The sequence below is a fragment of the Microcaecilia unicolor genome, chromosome 3 (genome assembly GCF_901765095.1).
Source record: "Microcaecilia unicolor chromosome 3, aMicUni1.1, whole genome shotgun sequence".
In the NCBI taxonomy this organism is placed as follows: domain Eukaryota; kingdom Metazoa; phylum Chordata; class Amphibia; order Gymnophiona; family Siphonopidae; genus Microcaecilia; species Microcaecilia unicolor.
In genome coordinates this window covers 34,721,247-34,741,842 of record NC_044033.1, presented here as the reverse complement: position 1 = coordinate 34,741,842, position 20,596 = coordinate 34,721,247, and the positions used below count along the sequence as shown (strand labels likewise).

Sequence of the window (20,596 nt, the reverse complement as noted above, 5' to 3'; positions counted from 1 at the left end):
TTTAATTCAGACACATTTCTAGGTTTTCATGCATGAACTGCTTGTTTCAGGTCCTGCCAGAGCATCTCTGATAGGTTCAGGCCAGGACTTTGACTAGGCCAATCCAAAACTTAAATTTTGTTTCTCATCAGCCATTCAGATGTAGACTTGCTTTTGTGTTTTGGGTCATTGCTGCATAACCCAATTACATGTCACCTCATGGACAGATGACTAGACATGCTTCTTAGGAATTTTCGGGTACAGTGCAGAATTCATGATTCCTTCAATAATGGCAAGTTTTCCAGGTCCTGAGGAAGCAGTCCATCCAGACACTCTCACTATGATCAGCATGGTTGATTGTTGGTATGCTGTATTTACTTTACACTAAACATAATGGGAACTATGTTGTCTTCCACTTTTAGTTTATCAACAAGACGTTATCCCAAAAGGCTTTGACTATCATCCTTTTATGTTTTTGCAAATGTAAGATGAGCATTGATGTTGCTCTTGCAGAGCATCAGCTTGTGCCTTGCAGCTCTCCCATGAATCCCATTTTTACCCAGTCTCTCTTATTGTGGAGTCATGAATGCTCACCTTAGCTTAGGCCTGAATTTCTTTGGATGATGATCTGGGAATTTTTGTGACCTCCTAGCTGAGTTGTCACTGCACCCATGGAGTAGTTGTGGCAGGCCGACCATTCCTGGGAAGATTCACCATTGTTGCAAGTCTTCTGTACTTGGACATAATGGTTCTCACTATGTATGGTTCAGTGGAGTCCCAGAGCTTTAAAACGTGTTTGTAACCCTTTTCAGAATGATATAGTTTAACAATTTTTTTCTCATCTTTTCTGGAATTTCTTTTGATTGTTGCATAGCCTGAATGTAAAAACATTGTGGTGACTACTACTTCACTCTCGTGTTAAGGCTCAGTATATAGTGAGTTGTTAGATGGTGAGGAATCTTCAGTGTAATGCTTCTTAATCACCGTCATCCCAGCAGTAGTAAAAGTATGCTGTCAGTTCAGTTGTTTTAAAACTTATATAGTGTACCTATTTATTGGTTTTAATTTATACATCTATTTTATTATTTGGATTTAGCTCATACCTCTTTTTTTTTTATACTAGTTCATGGTGAGTTACATTCAGGTACATTAGCTATTTCCCTGTTCATTGAGGTCTCACAATGTAAGTTTGTGTACTTAAGGCAATGGATGGCTTGCCCAAGCTCAGAAGGAGCAGCAAGAGGATTTGAATTGGGCTTCCCCTTTTTTTTTTTATTTCTGGTGTTAAAAAAGGAACATAGATTTATAGCTACTTGGAGGAAGAAGTAACTGTGTGCATGTACGTCAACATTAATGGGAAGAAAATTGGATAACAATATACTCAAGAAATATCTCAATAAAAGGGTGAAACAAAAAAATATTTTTTTTCTAAGGCATAAGTTGAGAAGGCCTGGTTCACTATCTCTCATTTCCAGTTAAATGTGCTAACTCTCGTTACCAATCTTCTTTAAAGCCTGTTTTTCCTTTGGTGAAATCTGTTTGATTAAAATCAACATTTGAAAGTTCTTTTGTGTTATCAAGGACTTAAGCATTGCTTCCCTTAGAATTAAGGCAAATTTCATCTTAACTTTTTTTTTTTTTAAGTTTTAAAGATTATTTATTTTAATTGTTTTCTGATTGTAATTGAGCATTTACATTTGGTGAAATTTTTTTATTGTTTATCTGTCTAGGATCTATTGGTGAGGTTAGTGTGGAATATAAATCACAGGAATGGAGTATATCTCCTCTATTAAAAATAGACCATATTAAGAGGGAGTAGAGAAAAAGTGAAGATCAAACCGAGGAAAACAATATTAGAACAAATGGACTTAAAGCAGAACAGCCTCCCAGATTCATTCAGGGGTCTTTTACAAAGGCGCGCTAGCATGCACTAAGTTTTAGCACATGCTAAATGCTAGAAACACCCATATATTCCTATAGGTGTGCCTAGTGTTTAGCGTGCACTAAAAACGCTAGCACTCATTAGTAAAATGACCCCTCATTTTCCACATACACAGGGACTTAGGTAGCTGAAGAAGCACTTTCTTTAAATCAGGAAAAGAATGCAATTGCTCAGGTACAAAGAACAGATATTAACTAAACATTTTCATGGATAGTTAAAAAAAAAAAAAGCAGCTCCTAAGTCTCTCGGCACATAGAAACAATTTACACTTCTCCTGGGTTGCATACAAAACATCTGGGTAAATCCATATTTTCTGTTCCAGAAAGAGCATAGTAGATTTCTTAAAATAGAGATGCATAAGCAAGTTAAAATCTTATTCAAAAATATAACAAATCAATAGTATTGATCTGTATTGGATCTTCCCACTGTATGACTAAGATCGCAGAAATATCCTATCATTCCTTTGAGAAACATGATTCCCTTTTACGGGATAAAAATACACTTTGTTAAAAGGAGATATTATTGAAGTACATAACCCCAATACCTCCACTAAATACTTCTTTCATGTCTCTAATGGGATTTGGCTGAATACTTTAGGACAGTGGTTCCCAAACCTTGTCCTGGAGGCATCCCAGCCAGTCAGGTTTTCAGTATATCCAAAATGAATATTCATGAGATAGCTTTGCATGCAGTGGAGGAAGTGCATGCAAATCTCCAGGGCCAGGTTTTGGAACCACTGCTTTAGGAAAATTTAATGCTTTGGTTAAGATATCTACATGATTTCCCATTTTTTCTAATTTTCTAAGCAAAGCAATTTTATCCTGCACTAAGGTGTTAATAACAAGTTTTTGATTCTTGAACATCCTTCTTCAAGACTCCAATCCTTTCTTGCTTATCTTTCCCAAGGTTTTCTCGCTTATGAGTTAGTTCTCAAACAGTAGTTACTAGGGAATTCAGATCAGAAGAACATGTTGTTAAAGCTATGTCCAGTTTCAAAAACACAGCCCAAATGATACTGTTCTCCCTATATCAGAAGTTCTATTCAAACTCTCCAGAGCACTACTTTGAGTTTCAGATGATACAGTACTTGAGCCATCTAGTTGTTGCATTGAATCAGTCGTCTTCAAAGTTCTTGTCACAGTGCCTTCTGTAGACGCTGACATGACTGAAACTGAAAAAGCCCTGTCCAGTGTCTGCTACTGCTAAGCAGACACCGTTTCCACTTCCAAGGCAGCTGACTCAGCTTGGGGAGATGTGTGATTTTGCAGGCAGAGAGAAACCTCACCCCAAGCGACTCTGGTTCTTTACATCCAAGAGTTGCAAGCAGAGGAGACACTTTCAATGCTTCAAGATTCAAGAGTCAGTTGGGGTTGAGAGCCATTGGCTAAGTAGGCACTTTACCTCATTGTTTCAGAGCCACAGTGAAAAGAAATACCGTGGAAATCAATGTTCAAAAACTCCAACTTAGTGGAGTGCCACCATCTGGATTTTGCCCATCAGTGTGCCTAAGAATAAACTCATGTGCATACATTTTTTTCAAATACATGCATAAGTTCCAGTCTGGTCCCATGAACAGCTAAAGTAGATGTTGTGTTCCTTCCTATGCTCCTTCTTTTTACATGTGTATACCTCTGGGCAGTATTACAAGAAAGTGTGCAAGATATTGTTCTATACCCACATTTTCTTATAAAATTACTCCCAAAAATGCAAGTAGTAACACTGTTGGTAACTTAAGTTCTCTGAGGACAAGCAGGCTGCTTGTTCTCACGACTGGGTCAACGTCCCGAAGAGCTTGTCTCAACGCCTGTGTCCGCTTTTTCAAGCTAAGACACAACTTATATGCGTCTGGGCGATGGTCGGGCCCAAGGCACTGAAGACACCACGCGTGGGGGTCGGTACCTGAGATTGTCCGGTTGCACCGAGTACACTTCTTGAAGCCGCTGGGAGTCCTCGATGACAAGGAAGGAAAAATTGCGGTGGCGAAGTCAAAATTCTCGATGGTGCCAAAAGTAAAGGTCACAAAAATGAGAAACCGCATATGTGCGGCCTAAGAGGGCCGCGAAGGAAGCAAAAAAAAAACTTAAGAGGACAAACACTAGAAAATAAGGGAATTTTTTTTTTAAATTTAAAGGAAACAAAGTATTCTAAAGAAAAAAATGGGGACTAAGATAAAGGAGCAAAGCGCAAAAAACGAAGGCTCTTTCTTTGGGCTAAATGGAGACAGACGGAAAAGCAGCCACTCTCCAACCGCAGAAAAAAAAAACTGAAGCGGGGCTCTTTACGCGACGGGCAAGAAGATGGCCGCACATGCGCCTCGCGCTCTGGAAGGCTCTGGCAAAGCTTCGCCTATTTTGCTTGGGAAAAATTGCCATTTTGGGGCCACCATGGACGTCAATCCAGTCGTGAGAACAATCAGCCTGCTGTCCTCGAAGAACACCTGCTAAAGGTATGTATCTTCGCTTTTTTGAGGATTACAATTATGTAATCCTCAAATTTGGTGTCTAATTTAAATCTAAAGTTTTGAAGACACTAATTAAGTCACTTCTTGCACTCTTGGCTTCTGTTTCTTTGTATTGATAGGCAAAACAACTTTCTTCATGGTAGTTGGTTTATTGAGAAGAGGCTGTGACAGTTCAGGCTTTCAAATTCTTTCTTCAATTCATTAGTAATAAGGAATAACCCTTAAAGTTTCATTACTTCATTTGAAGTAGGATTTATTGCCTTCCCTATGCTTGACATTAATATCTGTTAGAGGACTTTACTGTCTCTGGATATTTGTAGATATTTAAAATATTTTGGGCAGGTGAATATCCAGATACCAGACCGTTGGTTTTGTTTGTGACAAACAAAATGATTAATTTGGTTTCTAAGACTTTCATCGCCTGATGGCTAAAATAAGGTTCATAAGGTGGTGTGTGTTTGTTGGGGGGGGGGGGGGGGGGTGATATATCTACATCTTTAGTTTGTCAGAGGTTACAGGACGTGAGTGGCTATCACTTGGATGGTGGTACAATACCTTTAATAAACATTCTGATATTAACAGGTGCAAATGAGTAGATGTGACATACCGAAGAATAACTTGGCTGAGTTAGTACAATTTGCAAAGTAGAACATTAAGTCCTCTGTGTGGTCAACACAGGCAGAGGGGTAGCAAAAGGAATTCTTTTAACTGATAGTTCTTGGCGGTGAGAGTCGGATATGTACAGACGGGGAGAGGGATCTTGGGGTGATAGTATCTGAGGATCTGAAGGCGACGAAACAGTGTAACAAGGCGGTGACCGTAGCTAGAAGGTTGCTAGGCTGTATAGAGAGAGGTGTGACCGGCAGAAGAAAGGAGGTGTTGATGACCCTATATAAGTCGTTAGTGAGGCCCCACCTGCTGTAAAAAGAATTGAAGCGGTGTGAAGAAAAGCTACAAAAATGGTGTGGGATTTGCGTTACAAGACGTATGAGGAGAGACTTGTCAATTTGGCACAGTACATCTCCCAGGTTCACTGAGATTTCTTTGTTCCTCTGCGTCATCCCTCTTGAAAACTATTTCCGGTACAGGCAGATTTCTTACATCTTCTTCTGTAAAGACAGAAGCAAAGAATTCATTCAGTTTCTCAGCTATGACCTTGTCCTCCCTGAGTGCCTCTTTTGCTCCTTCATGATCTAACAGTACCACGGATTCCCTCGCATGCTTTCTGCTTCTGATGTACCTGAAAAAGTTGTTACTGAGAGTTTTAGTCTCTGCAGCAAGTTTCTCTTCATATTCTCTTTTAGCCTTCTTTATTAATGCTTTTCATCTGACTTGCCAGTGCTTATGTTGAATCTTATTTTCTTCATTTGGATCCTTTTCCCATTTTTTGAAGGATATCTTTTGGCTGTAATAGCCTCTTTTACTTCACCCTTTAAACATGCTGTCGTTTTCTCTTCTTTCCCACCTTTGCAAATACATAGAATTTATCTGGACTGGGCTTTCACGATGGTATTTTTGAATAACGTCCATGCTGGATTTATGGGCATATTTTCAAAGCACTTTGGGAGGCTAAGTTCCATAGGTTTCTATGGAACTTTGGGAGGCTAAGTGCTTTGAAAATGAGCTTGTTAGTGTCCTAACCTCAGCATCCAATCCTTTTAGTTTCTTTTTAACCATTTTCCTCATTTTATTATAGTCATCCTTTCAAAAATCAAATGCAGCTATAGTAGATTTCCTTTGCGGGTTTATCCCAGATAGTAGCTCAAACTGATCCTGTTATGATTACTGTTTCCCAGGGGATCCAACACCACCACTTCTCGCACTATTCCCTGCACGCCACCAAGCACCAGATCCAAAATGACTCCCCCCTCTCATCAGTTCCTGGATCAGTTGCTCCAAGAAGCAGTTGCTTGTTACATCTAGAATTTTATCTCCCTGATGTAACATTTATCCAGTCAATATCAGGGTAATTGAAATCACCCATTATTATAGTGTTGCCCAATTTGCCAGCTTTCCTAATCTCTGTAAAAATTTCTTCATCCGTCTGTTCGTTCTGTCCCAGCGAACAGTAGTACAGCCCTACAAGAATACTCCTTCCCTTCACACATGAAATTTCTATCCATAATGATTCCACGCTGCTATCTGTTTCATGTGGAATGTTTATTTGACTCATTTCCCTCTTTAACATATAGCACAAGCCCTCCTCCTTTGATCCTATCATTGCGATACAATTTGTACCCTGTTAACACAGTGTCTCATTGATTGTCCTCTTTCCACCAAGTCTCTGCGATGCCTGTTATATCTACCTCATTTAGTGCTATATATTCTAACCCTCCCACCTTTTTAGGATGCTTCTAGCATTTGTATTTGTGTTTTTTTTCCCTTTGATCTACTAGCTGCTTAGAAGTTGAAGGGAATAATTTGCATCCCATATCGTGCTCTCATTAAGCACACCTGGCTTACTTTCAGCATTGTTGAAACCTCTCTACCGGGATTCCCTAAATGTCCTGTTTCAATAGTATCCTTCAAAGATACTCCACTCCGAATCATGCACTCCTGGGCAACTGTCTGCTTTCCCTCCTATTCCAGTTTAAAAGCTGCTCTATCTTTTTAAAAGTTAGCGCCAGAAGCCTGGTTCTATCCCAGTTAAAGTGCAGCCCATCCTTTCAGAACAGTTTCTCCATTTCCCAGAATGTCGCCCGGTTCCTAACATCCCGTGGTGGGCAGGTCCTGGCTACAGGAGTACTTCTACTTCATCAGGGTGATGTTCTCCTTCTAGGAGACCTCCCTCCTCCAGCGTAGCACAGGGGCTGCCAGACTGGAGGTGGGACTTTTCTACAATGACTCTGTAGGTCTCATCTATGTACCTCTCTGTCTCCCTCAGCTCCTCCAAGTCTGCTATTCTAGCCTCAAGAGAACGGTTATATGAGTGTGCATCGGGCACACTCATATAACCGCTCACCAACTGGAAGATGATCATACATGTGACACTCGGTGCAAAACACTGGATAGCACCCCTCCCTTCTGGACTGCTGTCTCCATCTTAGTATTTTTGAGTTTTTCAATAATTTAAAACTTACTAAGGTATTAAGGATATTAGTCTAATGTAAAAGAAGTCTTTAGCTTATATGGTATAATGTGTGATTTATTTAGTGTTTTCTTCTTAGAAAGTAGTGAAATGTAATTAAAATTCTGTAAAAACTCTCCTCCCTTCTTATTCTTTTTTTTTTAATTATGCTTTTATATGTTTATACAAGACAACTTGCATTCAGTAACATGAAAAGAAATCATTACAATAAGTAATGTCTAAACAGATAGAAAAATAAACACTTCTTAGACCACAATAATGGAGGGAGGGGGCGGATGCAAATTGAGGAGAAAATAGTTCAAAATACATTTTAAAGGAAATAGGCCTGTCCAAAAGTTCCATCACTATTTAAATCTTAATCTGTTGTTCCCTCATTGACAATACCATCTAGTTACCCATACGTTTTGAATTCAAAAAAATTTGTAATTGGTTAGGATCAAAGAAAACATATTTGTTTCCTAAATATTTAACACAGCACTTACAAGGGTAAGCAAGTAAAAATTTAGCACCCATATTCTTAACTTCTTCCCTAAAAGCCAAAAATTTCTTCCGCTTATCTTGTGTTGTTTTTACCACATCTGGAAATATCCAGATCTTTTGACCGCAAAAAAGCTTTGCTGAATTTTTAAAGTAAAGCCTAAGTAAGGCATTCCTCCCTTCTTATTCTAATTAGAATAACTGACTATGAATGAAGAGCTATGCTAGGGATGGATAGGCGAGGATTTAAGACTAAACTAGGCCTACTGTGCCTTGTTGAGGCTATCTGTTAATGCTGTAGTACAAAGTTCAAGTTTTAAACTAGGGGGGAATAAGTATGGAGACTAGTTGATAAAGTTTGCTTTTTTTATTCTGCCTATCAGTAACCTACAATTCCTCCTTTAAACCCCAATCTTTAAGTTCCCAAAGTATAGAGCAAAATAATGTTCACTTTACCAGAGAAATGTCGTCTTCTCTCAGCACTTCTCAGGTGGTTTGTAAATTAAATAAAAAAAGACTAGCATTTGATCTGCTGAGCCAGCAGGTGGTCTGCCTGTACTATATGGACCAATTTTCCAAGATACCATAAAATAATTAGCAAGTAAAATTATTTTTTATCATAGTAGTTTCTTCTCATATACTTTGATTCTTTAGTAATTCATACAGCAAGTTTCTTATAAAGTGTACTTTTATAATTTGAGCATTGGGAGATTAAAGAACTTGGTTTTCTAGCCTATCTCCTTTAACTGCCAGGCATTAATTTGTTGAATCAATAAATGTTTGGAATGAAATATATTTGTTTTGACTTTCTTTTTTTCCCATGCATTTTTAATAGAACAGGAAGCAATCCCAAAATCAGGCGTAATAAAATCTGGGGAGGTCAAAATGGCGGCATTCTTGTTTACAATTCTGGTATGTCAGTTTTTTTTGCTTGTTTTGGGATTAGAAATTTAGAAAATCTTACTGAACTCCATCCATTTTTAAATGATTTTCTTTCCCTTTCAGGGCTTGGTTTTATAGAAGACAATGAGATTTTTGATAATGCAATGGCTGGGGTTTGGATCAAGACTGACAGCAACCCTACGTTAAGAAGAAATAAAATCCATGATGGAAGAGATGGAGGCATTTGTATATTTAATGGAGGACGAGGTAAATTATTATTATTTGTTGTTGTTTAGAGGATCAAGGGCCCTGTTTATTTTTATTATTTTTTGTTACATTTGTACCCCGCGCTTTCCCACTCATGGCAGGCTCAATGCGGCTTACATGGGGCAATGGAGGGTTATGTGACTTGCCCAGAGTCACAAGGAGCTGCCTGTGCCTGAAGTGGGAATTGAACTCAGTTCCCCAGGACCAAAGTCCACCACCCTAACCACTAGGCCACTCCTCCACCTGTGGTAGAGGCACATTAGCGTTTTTAACGTGTGCTAACCATGTAGGCACCCATACTATTCCTATGGGCATCTACACGGTTAGCACATGCTAAAAACATTAGCGCACCTTGGTAAACAGGGCCCCCAAGTGTTTTGAAAGAATTTCATCATGGACTCACAGGGTATAATTTTTTAAAAACACTTATTTTCTTTAAAAACATTTATATCCCACCATTTGCAAACTGTTCTAGTTGGTAATCAAACATTTGAAATAAGAGCCCTTAATGTAAACTTAATCGCAATGGACGACAGTAAAAGTCAACATCTAATATTAGTCAATTAACATCTAATAATAAAAAATAAATTGCAATAAAAAATAAATTGCATTGAGCCTGCCATGAGTGGGAAAGCGCGGGGTACAAATGTAACTAAAATAAATAAATGCTTATTGCAGCATATAATGGGGTGCCATAAAATTTACTTTTTGGTGCTGGGGGCGTGTTCTGTGCTATTGGTTAGCTCAGCTTGAGCATTTCGGTCTCACCGCCTATAAAATAGGTGGTGATAGGGGCTTATAACCCAGTGTCGACTGCCACCCAAGCTGTGGCCCCCTCGATGTCAGTGGAAGAAGCTTCACCGGAGTCGAGAACTGATTCATCGAGGACATGGTTCCTCCGCATCAAAGGCAGGCTCGGTCTCGACCCTCCCATAGAGAGGTTTTGTTTGACACTGATGAGCTGTGCTCATGGGAGTCAAGAGGAAGATTCCAGGTATTTTTCCTCAGATGAGTCCTATGGGATACGCTCTGCCCACCACCTGAAAGGAGAACGTCTCCCCCTGGAGATCCTTTCATTTCCATCTTTTTTAAAGGAAATGGCTGATGCCATTCCATTTCCTTTAGAAGTGGAGGACGAGCCCTGGGCCAAGATGCTCGAGGTCCTGGACTACACATCTCCTCTAGGGAGGCTGTGACTGTCCCTCTCCACAAGGTATTCCAGGAAGTGCTCGTTCAGAATTGGGAGTCCCCTCTGTCAGTCCTGGTACTGCCCAAGAAGATTGATTCCATGTACCAGATCCACAGTACGCCACGGTAGTGGAGTCAGCTCTCAAAAGAGCTAGGAGTTTAAGGGACTATGCCTTGGCACCCCTAGGTAGAAAAGCTAGAACACTGGATTCTTTTGATAGAAAGATGTTCCAGGCCTCAATGCTCATCTTCCAAATACAATCCTACCAGCTCTTCACGAACGTCAACTTGCAATATGCGGTGCACAAGTTGATGGACCTGGCTGAGACACTTTGCCAGTTGGCCAAGCAGCAGAAGGTGTGTCAAAAGTACTTTGCCAGGGGCACATACAACACTTTTGATGTGGCATCCAGGATATCTGCCCACAGTACAGCAATGTGCAGACACTCATGGCTGTGTGTTTCTGACATGGAACATTTTGTTCAGCAGTGGTTGGTGGATGCCCCATGCCGCGGGGATAACCTTTCTGAAGAGAAGGTTGAGGAGGTTGGACACCAAACCAAGAAACATACTGATGCCATCTCTTCTGTCTCCCGCCAGGCACCTTCTGCATCTACCTCCTCAGCCAGGAGGACTTTTTGGCAAGCCCAGGAGGAGTCCCTATTACTATCAGAGGTACACCCCCTTGGCTTGCCAGCCTGCTCAGACTCAGTCCCAGCACACTTGTTCATATTAACAGCATGTAACTAAGGCCCCTGCTGCTCCCCAGACAAAGCAAGGGACAAGCTTTTGACTGGATCCAGCAGAGCACAGACACAGTTAAAGGGGGGGGGGGGGGGGGGGCTGAAACTTTTCAAGAAAGCTGCCTTTATAACTGACTGGTGGGTTCTTCAAATAGTCCATCTTGGATACGCCCTCACTTGGTGTCAGAAACCTCCAAGTTTGCCCACTGAGAGCTCACTCATTCAGCTCTCAGCACAGGCAGGTGCTTGCAGAGGAACTCTCAGCCCTTCTGAGGCCCATGCGGTTGAGCCTGTTCCACTAGGGGAGAAAGGACGGGGATTCTATTCAGGTACTTCTGCAAAAGAAAACATGGGGGATGGGGCCCTGAACAAGTTCCTGATTGGAGAAAAGATCGGGATGGTTTCCCTAGGCAACCTTCTCCCCATGATTCAGGAACACAATTGGCTATGCTCTCTGGATTTAAAGGATGCATATACTTACATCCCGATACTTCCAGCCCACCAGAAGTATCTTCAATTTCGGCTGGGAACACATCACTTCCAGTACCGCGTGTTGCCCTTTAGCCTCGTGTCTTCACGAAATGTCTAGCAGTAGTTGCAGCGTCACTACACAGACTAGGAGTCTGTGTTTCCATATCTCAATGAATGGCTGATGAAGAGCACCTCCGAGGCTGGTGCTCAAGAGTCTATGCAGATGACTAAGGGGAGATATGATAGAGGTTATAAAATAACGTGGAAAGGGTAGACATGAATTGTTTGTTTACTGTTTCCAAAAATACTAGGGGGCACGCAATGAAGCTACAGAGTAGTAAATTGAAAACAAATCAGAGAAAATATTCTTCACTCAACATGTAATTAAACTCTGGAATTCGTTGCCAGAGAATGTGGTAAGAGCAGTTAGCTTAGTGGGGTTTAAAAAAGGTTTGGATATCTTCCTAAAGTTAAAGTCCATAAGCCATTATCAAAATGGACTTGGGAAAATCCACTGCTTACTTCTAGGATAAAGAGCATAAAATGTATTGCACTGTTTTGGGACCTTGCCAGGTACTTGTGACCTGGATTGGCCACTGTTGGAAACAGGATGCTGGACCTGATGGACCTTCGGTCTGTCCCAGTATGGCAATACTTATGTACCTTCTACGTTTATCAGAATCTGGTCTCAAGACCAACTCTGTAAGGGTTCACCTTAGTGCAATTAATGCTTATCATCAGTGTCTAGAAGGTAAGCCCATCTCTGGACAGCCTCTAGTTCGTTTCATGAGAGGCTTGCTTTTGTCAAAGCCCCCTGTCAAATTTCCACCTGTGTCATGGGACCTCAACGTCGTTCCCACCCAGCTGATGAAAGCTCCCTTTGAGCCACTGAATTCCTGGCATCTGAAGTACTTGACCAGGAAGGTCGTTTTCTTGATGGCTGTTACTTCAGTTCGTAGGGTCAGTGAGCTTCAGGCCTTAGTGGTGGATGCATGTTATACTAATTTTCATCACAACTGAGTAGTCCTCTACACGCACCCTAAGTTCCTGCCGAAAGTGGTGTCTGAGTTTCATCTGACCCAGTTGATTGTCTTGGCAAATTCTTTCCCCACTTGCACACTTGGATTGCAAGAGAGCATTGGCCTACTACATGGAACAGACCAGGCCCCACAGACAGTCCACCCATCGGGAAATGCACCATTTCAATTTGGCTGGCAGATTGCATTTCCTTCACTTATGCCCAGGCTGGGTTGGCCATAGAGGGTAATGTCATGGCTCATAATATCATAGCCATGGCTTTGTCGGTAGCCCACTTGAAGTCAGCCTCCATTGAAGAAATTTGCAAGGCTGCAACGTGGTCTTCAGTTCACACATTCACATCACACTACTGCCTTGAGCAAGATACCCGATGTGACAGTCAGTTCAGGCAGACTGTTGCAGAATCTGTTTAGGGTCTAGAATCCAACTCCACTCGTCTAGATCAGTTTTATTCTGTTCCAGGCTGCACTCTCACTCAGTTTGTATATAGTTTCAGGTTATTCTGAGTTACGTCCTCATCGTTGCAAGGACCAGTTGTCCAATATTTATTTGTAGTGAGCCTGGGTGCTAGGGATTCCCCACTTGTGAAGATAGGCCTGCTTGTCCTCAGAGAAAGCACAGGTATTTACCTATAGTGGGTATTCTCCAAGGACAGCAGGCTTTATATTCTCACAATCCCTCCCACCTCCCCTTGGAGTTGTCTCCTTTATTATTTTTCCTTTTATACTCAACTGAGTTGACCACGTTCGCGCAGTGAGCGGAAAGGCACTTGCGTATGCGTGGTGGAGCATCTTGTGCTTCACAAAGCTCTTATGCTTGTCATAAAATCTGGACTGGGCAACACGGCCTGTGTTACCCACTTGTGAGAATATAAGGCTTGCTGTCTTCGGAGAATACCTGCATCAGGTATCTCTTTTATCCATTTTACTCCAGCGGTAAAAATGGCCTTAGCGCACAGCAATGACCCACATAAATGTACACTAAGGCCACTTTTACCACTGTTTGGTAAATGGGCCCCTTAATTTTATTTTTTAGTTTAATTTTTTAACATTAGCAAAATAAATACCAGACATTACTCGCCATCCTCTTTGGAACATATCTTTAGAAAGAAAATCACCATCCAAACGATATCCTAGAATTGGTAAAACTATAGGTAAACTATCCAAAGACAATTTCTACTAGAATACTGTTGCATACCAAAGTAACTGGTATTTGAGGTGACAGGAAAAAAAATTGCTCCATCGCTTAGTCATTGATGTGACTATTTTCTGCTAAATAAAGCTAAGATGTGTGGACACAGAATAGCAAGTGTAGAGCTGGAAAAAGCTGTTAAATACTTTTTTTTTCTATAATAGATGACAGCTAATATACAAATTGGAAAGGTATCATATGTGTCCATTGTACTTTCGCTTGAAGAAAGGAATTTTCCTTACCCATCATGGGGAAAAAAAGGAGAGAAAAGCTATAAGCAAAGTAATTGCACCAAGTAATTGTATTTAGCTTTTATTACCTAAGGATTAATCTGCTGATGGTGTCCTCTAAAAAGAATGTTGGTTAGGTTCTGTTTTCTAACTTCAGCCTGGTCCCTTAGATGTAAATCAATGGTTAGTTTGGCTTATGTGCAGGACTAAACTAAGGATGGGCAAGAGGGGCGGCCACCCAGGGCCAAAGACCTTTTGAAGCTAAAAATAAATAAATAAATAAAATACAAGTGTATACCTGGGCACTCAGCTAGTTAGTTAGTTAGTAGCTCTGCTTTTGTATTTCATGGCCTTCTAGCAAATGTAACAATGATACAGTGCATGCAGAGGTTTCTTTGTTGAGGTCACCAGAGACAGGAGATTTGTTTTTCAGTTGTGACATCTTAAGAAAATTTTGCTTCAAACTTGATAGTCTGCCTATTTAACAATCAGAATATATAGAGCCAGGTAAATTTTGTTTTTAATTTTATCTGCTTCTGAAGTAATTTGATGTCAGTACTCTGTGTAAATAAGTTAAAAAACATGAATATAACTATTATTTAGGGTCAGTATTGCTTTTATTATAGTGCTCTCTGAAGGAAAATTAAAATATGTACAAATGTCAACTCTTGCCATTAGATATGCCTTCCCTTCTTCCATTCTGCACTTGGCCACAGGAAAAGCGCTAGCTAGCAGTTTCCTAGACATTATTGTTGTGGGATTTACAGTAATGGTGAAAGGGACATGGTACTGACAGGTGGAATGACTGCCATAAAGGAGCACATATAGCTTATTCAGGATACCGTTGGCAGAACGGGCCTGTGCTGCTGCTTGAGTATGTGCATCATTACATTTCCATAAATAAGAATAGAAGTAGAAATGGAAATTTCAAGCACTCATAACAGTAGGTATATTACATTTATTTTGTTTCAAAGTATTTATAGTAATGTCATCACACTCTGCAGCTTTACTTTTCCTCCTTATTGCAACAACATCCAAAGCAATAGAATCAGTTGATCTCCATTAAAGTTCACTAATGTAAAACTGCAAGTGAATGTCACCTGCTGCATGGCAGTAACCCATAAGATTGTTGCAACTTTCCATAAATTGGAAAAGTCTCATACAGTCAAAAACTGTAGGCATCATTCCAGTGTTAAAGGACACTGTGAACAGTAGAGCTGGGTATTATTATTGTGTTTTGTATAGTGCTAATGCTGGTATAAAGCAGAAATGGTTTAACAGCTATGGTTGGTGTTCCAATAGGGCTTCTTGAAGAGAATGACATCTTCAGGAATGCTCAAGCTGGTGTGCTCATCAGCACCAACAGCCACCCTGTCTTAAGGAAAAACAGAATATTTGATGGATTTGCAGCAGGTATGTATTATTGTTTTAACTATTATTCTGGTGAAAACAATTCTCTAGCAACATCCATGGTTAGAAAGAATTGTAATGTCACCAGCTCTGTTAGCAACTAACCTTTCTTTTTTTTTTTTTTAAAACCCAAGACTATAGGCATACTAGGTCCGATCTGGGTATGTTTCAACAAATACTTAAATGAACAGAAGCCGACACTACCTCTGTATATTACAAAGAAACATCTAGCTGCAGTATTTAATACAAAATACTAGGTTTTTAGTTGCTGATTTTAAAAGATTACAAATTAAATATGGTTTGTGCAAACATTTCTACACCTTTGCAGTTGATTCATGACCATTTCAAAAAAAAAAAAAAAATCCCAAATGGTAAACTATCACCTGGCCTTCTTCCCTGTTGAACAGATACTCAGATCATTCTGTTTACTTAACACTTCCAGCTAGCAATTTCATCTCAAAAATATTGCTAAAAAATGAAGAGCATATAAAACTGTTTAATACATTTTATAAAACTGCCCTAAAGCTGGTCAGCTCGGTAAAACAACCCACAAATCACTGTAGATCACATTCAGACTTTTCAGTAGTTTAAATAGCTGTATTTACACACAATAGTTACCTGTACAGGCAACTTGTCAAAAGGAACCTTCTCTATAAATTCATCAAAAAAGTCATTTTCTAAAATAAAGTTTGAAACTACTAGACACATTGTGTTTTAGACTACCTACATGAAAACTGAATTGTTTGGCCACAACCACACAAAATCCATTCAGGAAAAAAGGTGGGAATATTTGAAATTAAGAAAATCTTGCTAATTGTATAGTGTGAGTTGGTTCTGTTATGATGTAGTTCTGAAGCAAAACAATCAGCACAAAAACCTCTGCAGTAACACAAGCGGCGCCGACAGTAAAGGTGAGCCAGGGAATGAAGAACAGAAGCAAGCTCACCAAAACAGTTTTATTGAAGAGGGACCCAACTTGGCCAAGTTTCAGCTTTGCCTTTGTCAGAAGTCACCAGATTCTTCCAAACAAACCCTGAAAGGTTCAGTAGAAAGACATCGGTGGAGTATGGTAGTGTCTCTTCTTATTGCATCAGCCCACCATGTGCTACAGTTCTGTAGCAACCAGTGGCACAGGAAATAGTGTGGATGGAAAGAAGAATGGATTCAACTAAGTAAACCTATCTGAACAGCTAATACCCTACAGTCAGTAAAAAAAAAAAAACCTGAAAGCGAAGGTGGATATTTCAAAGGCAACAAGCTGAAATATACCTCACAATCAACCGTGACATACAGAAAGAAGAAGGATTTGAACAGCCTTCATAGTCCCCATCCTTGAATGCTACAGGAAACCTGTGGGGAGACTTCAAAGATGCAGTTCAAATAAGGGGAGCTAATATTTGAGTTCTGCAAGGAAGAATGGTGAAAAAAAAAATTCCTAAAGCAAAAAGTGAGTAACACTACTGGCTGTAGGAAAGCATTTCTGCAAAAGGAGTTATTTATTACACAGTACAAATTGGAAGGGTGTCCAAATGTTTGAACTTACTGTGTTCACAAAATTCTTCAATCTGTCAAAAATTGGTAAAATCAGATGTGTATTAGAAGTTACAGAAATAGGTTGTGTCGTCTTTTTCATTTAGAGATTCATTGAAACATACAATTTAACCAGGGCTACCTAAACTTTTGCACAGAGCTGTACATATTTTTTTCTTTATTAAATCCCATCACAAAAATAGACAACTAATACGTTAGTGAAAGTTTTCTCTCTGCTTCACTTGCATGCAAAAAAACAGCAGCATTGCCATTTCCCCCCCAAGAAGGAAGAAATGTGTTTGATTTGTGAAAGCAGCTACTCTTCAGTTTTAAATACTGTATGCTGAAATCTGCTGGCATTACTGTTATCCATCCAAAATATAAATACACCAGGGGGGAGAGTAGTTAACTAAAATAGTAAGATGTGCTACCTTTCACATGAAACAAGTGAAAAGCAGGTGGTGCATGGCTAGTGCAATTTAGCCCAACCCCAGTAACCAACTATGTGGGTGAATGTGTCTGTTACCTGTGGGTTGTTGGGTGTGGGGGGAACTTCACCTTTTAAATTTGCTGTGATATTGCACTCAAGTTTCTATGCTGCAGCAACTGGAAGCCTGCCATTTGTTTTTGGAGAGGGGCTTATATCTCTGGAAGCACTGCTCTCTACTGGTGTTTCCCTAATGGCACATTTCATCCCATTCATAAAAAACGTTTTGGGGAGTTGGCACCAGGCAGACATTCTTAACCCTCTTTTATGTAATTCTTTCACTGGATTGGAAAGAAAAAAAAAAAAGTCAAGCTTGGCAACACCATTTATGGACCACTTTTTATTTTAGAATTTCTATTGTGCCCACTTCCCAATTCTTCATATAAATAATGCTTGCATGACGTGGGGTATCCCTGAAGATCAGTACTTTTGATTTAAAAATAGCAGAGCAGGCTCGGTATTTTATCTCCCTTGGAAGGACATGGTTTTGCTTGTCAGTTGAAGCATATTAAACTTCAAGCAGTGCAACTTACCTTTCAAGGAATATCTAATTTATTTTTAACCTTTCCTATGCTGAGTGTGTGATATTCAAATGTCATCATTAAAAATATTAAATTATTGAAATGACTTGGATAGTTTGCTAGTTGACAGACAGTTGGGTGGAGCCTAATCAATGCAAATCTCAAGTTGACTGTTTATTTCAAAATATTTACAAATTGTCCATCAGTTTACCATAGGCTACAACTATGTTATTGGATTAGTGGGATAAATACCTAAATGACAAACTCAAATAGTTTGAACCTACTCTTTATAACTGAGGATGGTGACTCTTGTCAGATGTTAAAGCTTTCTAAGATCTGAAACATTAACAGGGTGCATTCTTAGCATGCTGCAGAGTCATGTTTCATTCCTTTAATTTAAATTCTCCAGAGGCATAATGTGCCATTAAATTGTGTTCTGTCTTTATAACAGAAGATAATAGTATAAAACATGTTCATAATATATATATATATAGTAATTTGAAATTATACTAATATTCAACTTTTGTTTGGTGGTGACATGTATTTTTTCAACAAAAGGTATTGAAATTACAAATCATGCAACAGCAACACTTGAAGGCAATCAGATTTTCAACAACCGCTTTGGAGGTTTATTTCTAGCATCTGGTGTTAACGTAACAATGAAAGGTATGCTTACTTGTATAAATATTTGTTTCACACTTGCTTCAAGGTCAATTGGCAATGTGATTTTACTACCATTTATGAGCTATTTTGGTAAGAGTATTCTCTTATAAAACCATGTTTGGCACTTTCTTGTAAATTGGCCTGAAAGGAATGTCTACATGAAAATACTGCCAAACTCATGAGATCTGGAATGTGAAAGCAGTACATGTGCCAGATCTGAAAACTTACTCTGAGGGCCAGCTGAAGAGCTAGTGTTACCAGTTGCTTTGCCAAGCCTGGATTCAGCTCTTGTCTCAGATGGGAGCAGTTTTGTCACATGATACAGCTGAAGTCTCGTATCCTCTGTTTACATCCTATTAAGCAGCAAAGCACCAGTGCGGTTATTTTTCTTAAAATTTGAGACAAACTCTGGCCTGTAGTTTTACTGTTTCATAGCTGCTGGACAAACTCATTAACAAGCTCAAATATTCACTTTTTTATTTTTTTTTTAAATGCAGATAATAAAATAATGAACAATCAAGATGCCATAGAAAAAGCTGTCAGCAGAGGCCAATGTCTGTATAAGATATCAAGTTATACCAGCTATCCAATGCATGACTTCTACAGGTAATAACAGTAGGTAGTTCCTACTGGTATGTGACTTAAGGGTAACTTTCTATTAAATGTTGCTCTCAGAGCAGGGAATATCTATCTATTTATTTGTTGCATTTGTATCCCACATTTTCCCACCTATTTGCAGGCTCAATGTGGCTTACATTGCTCTGCCCTGGCTATTGCCGTAGAATCCCCGCTAGGTTATACAGCGTACAGTTGCTCTTTTCTTTTTTTTTTTAAAGGGTGTACATCAGTGTAGCTCTTCAGACCCAGTAAACCTTAGAGGAAAGAGACTATGCTTACTGTTGGTACTTTAACATGCTGATAAAAGCTTTATAAAAGACCTTTTAAATAAATGTGAATGCTTGGGAGGAATGAAAGCCTATGAATATGCAACGCTAATACAGTATGGATTAAATTTAGAAGATGTACATGCCTGTAGTATTTTTGTCTGTGAAACTTCAACACAGCTTGTAGTGCATCACAGGTTAACAACATTCTGCCCTTCCCTGGTCCATTGATAATCTTGAGAAATGTAAAAACTGAACATCTTTTTTCCAACATACTAATCTCAAGCAGTAATATAATGCGAGCATATTTCAAAACTATTATCTAATATGCCTATAATTTGCCCTCCCATTTTTGCTGAAAAGTACACGCAGATTTTCACAGCATGCTTGCTTTTGAAAATGTCAATGTGTGCAGTTGAAGGGGGCTAAAATGTAGATGCACTTTGAAAATATTCTAAAATTCTATGTTAAAGGTAAATTTTTTTTTTTTAACATAGCGTTGACTTCTAAATCAGGATTTTTCTCCCATGTGCAGCAATTATTTTGTGAATAGGAGGCATTTTGAGCATAAATCAGAAAAATATGTAATGTGCTTACACCAAAGGTTAACCCCCGAGTTCTATAAGTTGCAAAAAATCGTGTGTGGCCCAATTTGCATGTGCAATTTAAAGAAAGCCAACTAGTGCTAACTGATAATTGCATGCTATATATTATTGGTGCTAATTGGCATTAATTAAAATTTACACATGTAAATATATGTGGCCATATCTGCACTGTTAAGAGAATAAAGGGGATCCATGCCTAATTTAGATGTGGGAATTTACACCAGGGTTTCACTGGTGTAAATGGTCACACCTAAAAGTAGTCTGTTTCCCTGTGCTAAGCTCTCTTCTGTAAACTGTGTCTAAATTTGAGGGCCATTTCTAGAATAGCAGTAGGCACTATTTTTTTTGGCACCATTTATTGAATTTAATCCTAAATGTCTAATCAGTGTTCTAAATGCATGCAACTTAAGAGATGCATATATAGGACCAGATTTCTAAAATGCTAGTTACAAACCTCATCCTTTTTTTTTTTGTAGATATTAAAAAGATACCTTGTAAAGCCAGAGATTAGTAGGATAATGTCTAGCTCTAATACTTTT

The 20,596-nt window shown here is 39.3% G+C and overlaps 1 protein-coding gene across 2 annotated transcripts in view; it reads left to right on the top strand.

Moving 5' to 3' along the window:
• Nucleotides 1-20,596, top strand: part of FBXO11 (F-box protein 11) — a 263,583-nt gene that overhangs the window by 241,401 nt on the left and 1,586 nt on the right. For both annotated transcript variants that reach the window (XM_030195827.1, XM_030195826.1), the window contains exons 17-21: nucleotides 8,783-8,859; nucleotides 8,953-9,096; nucleotides 15,260-15,370; nucleotides 18,464-18,571; nucleotides 19,066-19,174. In XM_030195827.1, the coding sequence (XP_030051687.1) occupies nucleotides 8,783-8,859; nucleotides 8,953-9,096; nucleotides 15,260-15,370; nucleotides 18,464-18,571; nucleotides 19,066-19,174 (549 nt within the window). The remainder of the gene's footprint in view (nucleotides 1-8,782; nucleotides 8,860-8,952; nucleotides 9,097-15,259; nucleotides 15,371-18,463; nucleotides 18,572-19,065; nucleotides 19,175-20,596) is intronic.